General features: G+C 38.8%; 2 protein-coding genes across 2 annotated transcripts in view; one reads left to right on the top strand and one right to left on the bottom strand.

The window, feature by feature from the left end:
- The window catches only part of Tubal3 (tubulin, alpha-like 3), a 9,849-nt gene extending 6,309 nt beyond the window's left edge, over nt 1-3,540 (bottom strand). Inside the window, 3 exon segments of the mRNA XM_013009219.1 lie at nt 519-667; nt 1,532-1,772; nt 3,301-3,540. Of these exon segments, the coding sequence (XP_012864673.1) occupies nt 519-667; nt 1,532-1,772; nt 3,301-3,540 (630 nt within the window).
- Nucleotides 3,541-9,041: 5,501 nt separating this feature from the next.
- Net1 (neuroepithelial cell transforming 1) overlaps nt 9,042-9,400 on the top strand; it is a 23,323-nt gene continuing 22,964 nt past the window's right edge. Inside the window, exon 1 of the mRNA XM_013009407.1 lies at nt 9,042-9,268. Coding sequence (XP_012864861.1) covers nt 9,147-9,268 — 122 coding nt within the window. The 5' untranslated portion in view covers nt 9,042-9,146. The remainder of the gene's footprint in view (nt 9,269-9,400) is intronic.

Here is a 9,400-nt window from a genome sequence, read left to right as displayed (position 1 = left end):
GGCCCTGGGTTCGATTCCTCAGCACCACATAAGCAAAAAGAAAAAAGCCGGAAGTGGCGCTGTGGCTCAAGTGGTAGAGTGTTAGCCTTGAGCTGGAGAGCTGAGGGATAGCGCCCAGGCCCAGAGTTCAGGCCCCACGACCAGACCCAAAAAAAAAAAAAAGAATGTGGTCTCCCATGAACTTCCCAAGTATTAGACCATTTGAATAAATGATGCATTTTTGAATGCTTTGCAAGTCTCTGACAAGATAAGCCCTGCATTAGTAGAAGCAAGGAGAAATGGAGACCACCTGGAAGGTGTAAAGATCCATGTCACTTTCCTAGTAACAGAGTGTCATCAAAGCCACCATGAGGGCCTTTTGCCAGCTCTGATCACCCACAGGAATGCTCAGGCCCAGAGCTGGCTGGGTGGGTGGTGATGGTGGTAGTGGTGGTGATAGATAATGTTAGCGAACCCTGCAGGATTACAAATACCCATGCCATGCATGGCCTGCTTGTAAGGAAAGGGGAGCTCCGTACCAGCTTTCGGATCCTCTCTAGCACAAGATTGATGACCTCTGAGCCCACAGAGTAGTGACCTCGTGCGTAGTTGTTTGCAGCATCCTCCTTTCCGTTAACCAGCTGTTCTGGGTGGAAGAGTGAACGGTACTTTCCCACTCGGATCCCATCTGCAGAGGGAGAGAGATCAGTGCATGCATTCGGTGCTACTGTTGGCCCTCATTAAACCTCACAGGACTTCATACTCTGCTTCCTCTTCTTTCTCCCATCATGATGGTAAGATATTGGGATTTATATTGCAAAATTAGCCTCTCTTAATCTAAGAAAAGGTAGAATTCTTTACATGTAAATTGAAAGTGTGCTTTGTTACCACCCATCTTGTATTAGGTTCCTACAGCTGCTAAAACAAATGTGATGGCTGAAAACTACAGAAATTTGAGCTGAATTTGAGAGTAATTATTAAAGAACAGACGGCTAATATACAATAGCAACCCCAAACTTAACTATCTCTCTAGCTTTTGTCTCATCAGTAAAACCTCCTTTCTCTTTCCAGTATTTTTGGAGCTGGATTTAAAGAGAATTGACCCAGAATGTCACAGAGTCTGCCACTAATAATCATAAAAATCTTATTGATTTCCCCATAATTTGTAGATTTATTCGGTGTTTTCTGTCTTTTGAATGCTTTTCAAACATTCTTCACTTTATAATTCTTTATGACAAACTTTCACATTCTTTCTCAATAGTTTCTAAGTACTGGCTCTCAGACTCAGAAAAAGGTTTAGTGTTTCGTCATAACATATGTGTACATAAATTAACATGGTTTAATTACTTTCATCACACAGGAGAAGAAAGCTAACCAAGTCTAACTTTTGGGTATGTTTGTCATGCTATTCACCCAAAATACCCACTGAATGAGGCTCTAACTATGGAAAAGATTCATATGATCTTGTACAGACAATCTCATTAATTCCACCCACTTGATCTGCTTGATTGTAGATCCTGTTAAGTGTATTAGAACATCAAATCTGTGTTACCTATAACAGTTGGTTCTAAGTCCACGAAGAGTGCTCTGGGCATATGCTTGCCAGTGCTTGTCTCATGAAAGAAGCTATCAGAAGAAGAATTCCCAAGGTCCATGTGAGCATTTTCCAAGGAATCCTGCTTACTGTCAACAAAGCCATCTGGCTGGATTCCATGCTCCAAGCAATAGAGTTCCCAACAAGCATCCCCAATCTGGACACCAGCTTGACCAATGTGAATGGAAAGGCACTCTCTCTGAAAGAAGCCATAATCACTTAGGACTGGGAAGGCTTAGGTCAGTTGATTAGACAACAACAAGAGTAGTATCAATCAGCACTTCTGGCTATAAATGATAAGAGACTAAGCTAACTACACCCGTAAAAGAAATGTATTATAAAGATTTTAAAAAGTGTCCCATGGAATCCAAAATCCAGGGTACAAAGACAACTGAACCAAAGGCTCAAATTCCATTAAAAAGTTTCAACAACATAAACGAGGCATCTATTGTATACTGGGCTAAGAACTGAGTTAAAATTATATGTATAGTCTTTTGTAATCTGTATATACATGTGTATAAGGCAGAGAGAGAGAATGAGAGAGGGAAAGAGAGAAGGGTATATTTCTTTCACTCAGAAAAAAAAGTTATGGGAAAAATGAATCTATAATCCTATCGGACACTAGAGCTGATTATTATTGTGAAATTTTTCATTTACTATTAGTATATTTTAAGCACACAAACAGTAGAAAACATTCAAAGGAGAGGGAGGCTGGGAAGGGATGTGAAGGGTAAACCAAAGGAGGAGGCTGCAATGCTTGGTAAGAAATGTATGCATTATCCTGTCCATGTAATTGTAACCCCTCTGTACAGTATGTTCACAAATAAAAAATAAATAAATAAAAGAATTTTTTACACACAAAAAAAAGAAAACATTCAAAGGAGAAAGGCAGCCCTAAAATGTAAAAATTCTATGCTGACAAATTGATGGGTATAAAAATGTATTAGACAATGGACCATGAAGAAATCTATTTTATGTAGATCAGCATTATTTCAAAAATGCTTGTAATAGCCACTAGACAAATAGGCAAATAGTGCAAATAAATAAAGCACCTGAAATATGAAGATTTAGGTATAATTCTTTGCATTTATAAGAGTAAAAACTAAGAACTGATCTGCTTAATCTACTTAGCCATTGAACCACTGTTAGACATTTGTTTAAAGGTCTACATACTTCAATCCAAGATAATGTTATATAATCCTTAAATGCTTACCAGAGGGAGACAGACAGACTTATAATGTGGATAATGTCCATAATAAAAAAATTTCAGTAGAAATAATGTAAGATGTGTAATTATGTAGAGAGTATTTGGTCCAATAGTTTTTAAATAGGCATAGGAAAACTCTAAAAAATGCAAAGTTAGATGCAAGTGAGATGTGGATTGCAACTATTTTTTTTATCTAAAATTACTCCTTCCTTCTGCCCTCACCAACTTCCACTATCCTCCACTTTTAAATCACTTTTTTGAAAATATGCAAACAACTTTTTAGTAAATTAAATGAACACAATGATCTCCTTTTTTAATTTAAATTTTATTTTCTTGTGGAGATGGTGTGCATAGAAGTTAGTCACATGAGTAAAGTAGTGAGTACATTTCTTGTCAAGCACTGTTACCCCCTCCTTGGTTTTTCTCCCACTATCCCTTCCCTCCCCTAAGAAAGAGAAACCAGAGGTTAAATTCTGGACATTTAAAATGACAGCAGTTGCTGACTTTGCACCAAGCTTACATGCAGTCTATACTTGTCCACAATTGCACTGTCTGAGCCTGAACAGAAGGACCCAGAGCTTTCTGCCAGCCCTGAGAGGACAGCCCAGACCAGCCGCACCCCTACAATACAACTTAAACTCTGTTCCTCATCATCATCATCAGCAAACCTTTGAACTTTGTCTGTGCATTTCTCAACACATAACATTGCCTTCTTCACCCTGTGGGAAAATTCAAGTTCAGGACTTAGGAGATCTTCCATTGTGCTGCTTCTCTGTCAGTCTCTCATGGCAAAGGCTATGACTTAACTTTAAAAGCATTTTGCTAAGATCAATGAATACCCCTACCACTGTGTAGTATATAAGAATCAAAACAATATATTCCATTATATAACAGGCTTCACATGCTCTTATCTACGAAGCACAGTTTCTTTCCCCTCCCCTCCTGTTAGACTTTGAAAGTTGTAAAGGCACGAGCTACTCTAATCAGATCAAAACTTTGCTCCTTAAATTTAGATTTAAATTCAAAATGTGGAGGAGAAGGCCCACGGTTTCTGTGTTATTAAAACATCTTCACAGAAATATTGGGACAAATGGTGAACAACTGCAGCAGTAGTACTCACTAGACACTGTTGAAAATGAACTATACGACTTGTAGGTAGAGGTGTAGGTGATGTGAGGGGAAAAACTAGGAGAAAACAAGGGAAGTGGTGACATTTTCCAAAAAGAAAGTTACTCTTTACCTGATTTATGTAACTGTAACCCCTCTATATATCATCTTTATAATAACAATAAAAATTAAAGAAAATAAATAAAACTTCTTAATTGGTAAAGTTTATTCTCAGGTTTCTCTTAGTGACTCCCTTCCCTAAATATCCACTGCCATGCCCTGTACTATATTGATATAGGATACTTGCTTACAATGCTCACTGTAAAAATAATCACCAACAAAAAGTAAATTGCTGTTCTTCATGTGGTTCACACATCAGAGTAACACTGTCCTCTCTTAACTCAGCAGAAATAATTTGGCCTAACCAACCTCTTATTTGATTTTAGAAGCAACTGAATTTATAACAAAACTACACCTAAGGGATTTAACAGCTGCCTTCAACTTACTGTTCTCTTAGCCTCTCCTTCCTTTCTAAACCCTGTTAAAATATTAGTTACACTATAAAATAATAAGAGTATAAAATATTCACTAAACAGCAGCATTGATAAGTCACATCACACTATAAAATGCTGGTACAGAGTTTACTTTGAATTACCAGTGTGTAATTTTGATTAAACTTTTAGTATTGAGATCACTGTAGATTCCTATGCAATCCTGAGAAGATACAGAAAAGATTCCATGAATTCCTTCTCCATTTGCCTTCAATGGAAGAATCCCTCAAGACTATATAACACAATATCACACCCAGAATGCTGACGGTGACATAATCAAGATATGGAATGTTGTACTACCACAAAGCTCCTTCAAGTTAGAAAGGCACAGTTTTCAAAAGAAATACAATCATCTTTAAAACGATAGGGATGTGGTCCACTGGGGCCAATCAGAGCTGGAAAAGCATTTTTAAAGTTACTTCCATTGAAGAATTAAACAATTCTCTAAGATATTGAAATTACTGTGTCTTAGAGATTAACAAGAAAGTGGGTCTTAAAAGATGGCTCTTAACTGAATTATATTGTAATAACTACATATATTATCATACTCAGCAAAGTAAAGAAAGGTCCGAGAAAATGCTTGTGCACTTTACACCACCACACATTTATGATCTTAGCAATAGTAATCACAGTATGAGTTTGAAGTCCCCAGAAACTGAAAAAGCTTAAATAAAAGGAAAGCAATTGATTGATACAAAGAAATTTGCACTAAAGTCCAAAATGAAATGTGAAGACTACAGGAAGGCCAGGTTCCTGCTTCAGTACTTCTATTAAAGGCAGTGAAGGATAGCAAATCAACCAAGCTTTATCTTAAATTTAAAAAAAGAAAAGCAAAGTTACAGATGAACAAATGCTTATTGAAATCTGCCTCCTAGTTATACTCATGGATATTGAAAGAGGCAAATGCCTCTTCTCTTAAGAATTTATGGTGGAGAAGAAGGCTTAAGTGTGATGAGTAAAATTTACTACCACACCAAATCAACACTGTCACCCATGTACAAGTACTGCATACAGCCACTTACCATGCTGACTCGATGCTTCCCCTACAGCCTTGTGATAATGATTAAGGAGCAATCACTTCCAGCTATACTTTATCTTAGGGCCCGGAAATGAGGCTACCTAAGGGCTGGAAAACTTTCTTCACTTAAAGCAATATAGTCTCTTTTCCATTTTTCTGCTCCCCTAGTTTCAAAATAGCTGTGTTGGGACTGAAGGAGCTGTGTTAAATTGTGTTCCAATTACAGATGAATTAATTGATAACAAATTTACTTGCAATATAAACCCATGTTGAAAATTACAAATAAGGGGCTGGGAATGTGGCTTAGTGGTAGAGTGCTTGCCTCACGTGCATGAAGCCCTGGGTTCAATTCCTCAGCACCACATAAACAGAAAAAGACAGAAGTGGTGCTGTGGTTCAAGTGGTAGAGTGCTAGTCTTGAGCACAGACAGAGGCTGGAGGATAGTACCTAGGCCCTGAGTTCAAGCTCCAGGACTGGCAAAGAAAATTACAAATGACTTTTTTCTTTTAAATTCTCCTCTTGCATTGAGAATTTAGCAAGGATTGAGGGATAGATAGAGCAAGTGGTTGAGCACTTACCTCTAATGTGTAAGGTTCTGAGTTCAATCCCCAGTTATTATTATTATTATTATTAATAACTTATTAGTCATGAGAGGACTGAGTATGAGTAAAATTTGCTGCAATAGTGAATCAGCTTTTTCTATTACATAAATATTTCACATACATATCTTCTTAAGATTCAAACAATCTTAAATACTGAAGAGAGAGCGAACCATGGAAGAATCTTCCTCACTTCCATCTTCCAATCATACACTTTATCCGCCATCACTTGCAAACACATGGAGATTTTTGAGTTTTGTTATTTATTTTCCTTTAAATTATTATATTGCTTAAGGGGAAACAAAGGAGGAGGCAACAATGCTTGATAAGAAATGTACTCATTATCTTGTTCATGTAATTGTAACCCCTCTGTACGATATTTTCACAATTAAAAATTTTTTTTTAAATTATTACATTGCTATACAACATACATGTCTCATGTGTTGCATTAAGATCACACAATGCATTTTAAACTATTTCTGCATATATGTCAAAGCTTCATTGATAGGCTGGGACATGGTCAATGATAAATAATAACCTGCTGAGCTGTTTAGCAAAGGTAGAGTAGGATTGTTTCACTTACTCTACTACAAACAAAGACATAAGGCTTTAGAATTATTTGCATCTCAATTTGTACTAGTATTGTTTATTATTTGATATCAGCCTACATGATTGGTGTCATTACATATATCAAAGAGTTTGTAAATAATCCTACAGGGGAAAAAAAAAATCTAAGGAAGTGGAAGTGTGGCCAGCCTTGAATGGAAAAAACTATCCAAGCATGCAAGACCCTGAGTTTAAGCCTCAGAGTCAGCACCAAAAAAAAAAAAAAAAGATTGTGGGTAGAGATGGGAGGGGAAAATTGGAAGAGAGTGAGGGAAGAAAAAGAAATATACTCATTACCTGATTTATGTAATGGTAATTCCTCTATACAACACCTTTAGAATAGAAGAAAGAAAAGGAACTCTAAAAGGAAATTTATAAATCTTTTTTTTTTTTAGGTTCAAAACCTGGACTTGAACTCAATACCTAATGCTTTTTTTTGCTCATTGGCTAGTGCTCTACCAACTGAGCCACTCATCCACCAATCAATCTATACTCATCAGTCTATAAACTGACAAAAAATGGGGTAACATCTGCAATCAAGTTATTAAGAATAACTTGCAGAGTCCTAGAGTTTGATTTTTACATACACATGTAAAAACTGAAATCTAAACAAGTTCCTCAAAGCTTGATCTAAAGAATATTTCGTGGAGCCAGATGGAGTTGAGAAAACAAGATTCAGTAAACCTCTGTCATAGGTTCAGGTTCATGGACAGAAGACAGTGAATTTAGAGGCAGGGACATTTAAACAAAATTGATTTCACCAGCTTTTTCCATGTCTTAAATAACTAGCCCCCAGTGTATAGTCCACAAAGCAGACTATTACTTACTACTTAAACTGTTTCTTTTATTCCCTGTTTCTTATGCTAGTCTTGAGCACAGAGCCTAGCCCATCATTGTAGAAATTTAGTAATATTGTGAATAGTTGAGTGAACTAAGTTCCCAAGTGAATGGAAATCAGAAAGGATATTTTGCATACAGCAGCAGTGTTTGGATTACTGAGAAATAATATCCCTTATTAAATCCCCACATTCACACCCTGGAGTATATGTCACTTTGATGGTGATTATTACAAGTTCTTAAAGGACTTCTTAGGTCACTAACACCATCAAAAGTCAGTTCCAGGATCTGAAGAACTGAAGATAAAACTCTGACTTCCAAGAATTTCACCTGTTTGTGTGGTTCCCATCCAAATATGTGTGCATCCTACAACACTATCTGAACACTATCTGGGTGGCATTTCTGTGATCTTATATTGAAATTGCTAAAAACAATAATTTATTCTGTAATTTTCTAGAAGGGATAGTGAGGTGGAATGGAGGCAGCTGTTAATATGACACCTTACTATCTTTATCACCTTGTCAAGACTAAAACATGTTTCTTTATGTCATAAAGATAATTCAAGTTCAATATCTCATTGTTTTAGTTATTAAATACAAGAAAGCAAAAATGAAAACGTTTTAAACACTCAAAACCTGACTACAGGTTTTAAGACACTAAACATTTTCCTCTGTGTCATTTCTCACAATTCATTACTAAACACACAGATTGTACCGCTATATTTCATATCTCTAGTTAAAATTACACACTTCACATTTTGTATTCTTACTGGCTGAAGATATTCTTTCTGGTGGATGAGCTGTAACTAGTTATTTCTCAATTGTTATTCATTTAGTCTGTGTTTTAATTTTTAATTATATTTAATTTTTAACAGTGTCACTAATAGCTTCAGGTATAGTTTTATTTCTTAGGATAAATTTCCAGAAATGCAATGAGTACCAAAAGAGAGAATATTAAAAGTCATTGACACAGATAATGCAATACTTACAATCAAAGCTTATGTTCATTTGCTCAACCATCATCTTAACTTGAGGAAGTCCCCTGTATTATGCTGTGCCTTTTCCTGGAGTCTTACAATCCAAGGACAAAGTAATTTTCGTTCTGTTTTGCTGGGGAAAGGCTATCTCCTGACTTACTGGAGCGCATTACAGGGTCTCCCTGGTTTCCTGGAGGGAGCCCCAGAAGCACAGTTGCATGACCTTTGGTGAGAGCAGTCTCCCCACATGCTAAGAGCTAATGACCTAAACTGCTTGCAATCCATTTTCGCTGTCCTGCAGTAAAAGTCCTAGTAAACAGTGACACGTCCTCGGCCTGGAGGTCTTCAGGGATTGATCACAATTAAACCCAAGCAGGCTTTCCCAACTCTGGACCGAGGCTCCCTCCCTTTTCCCGGGCGCCTGAACTCTGCCCACAGGGGTAGCCCAGAAGGGGGCGGGACTCCGTGTCTCCCAGCAACCGCCTCTTGCTCCCTGATTGGCTGGACGCCGCACAGCCGCCATTTTCAAATCCCCGGATGATGGTGGCGAAGGCGGGTCTGTGCTAGCCGGCGCTCACTGCCTGGCCGAAGCCGGTGGGCACCGTGCCCGTTCCTGTCGGTCTCCCGGGTGCCCGGGCACCCGGCCACCGCCCCAGCCCCTCCCCCACGGTATGGAGCCAGGGCTGGCGGCTCAGAAGCCGCCGCGGAGGCGAAGCCGCCGGGCCTCCGGACTCCCTAAGGATGGCGCCGAGGGTCCCGCGGTGGACGCCTCCGGGCCGGGGCCGGAGGGGAGGTGAGTCCGGGGGTCAGGGGGCGGAGGTCAGAGGGCGGAGGTCAGGGTGCGGGCCAGGAGGGGGAAGGGGGCGCCCCGGAAGTGACGGACAGGCCGGAGCGCCCCGAGCTGACACCCCCTCCCCCCCACACA

This window comes from Dipodomys ordii, unplaced genomic scaffold (assembly GCF_000151885.1).
Source record: "Dipodomys ordii isolate 6190 unplaced genomic scaffold, Dord_2.0 Scaffold9, whole genome shotgun sequence".
Taxonomy (NCBI): Eukaryota; Metazoa; Chordata; class Mammalia; order Rodentia; family Heteromyidae; genus Dipodomys; species Dipodomys ordii.
Note: the sequence above shows the minus strand (reverse complement) of the source record. Positions and strands in the feature narration are given on the sequence as shown.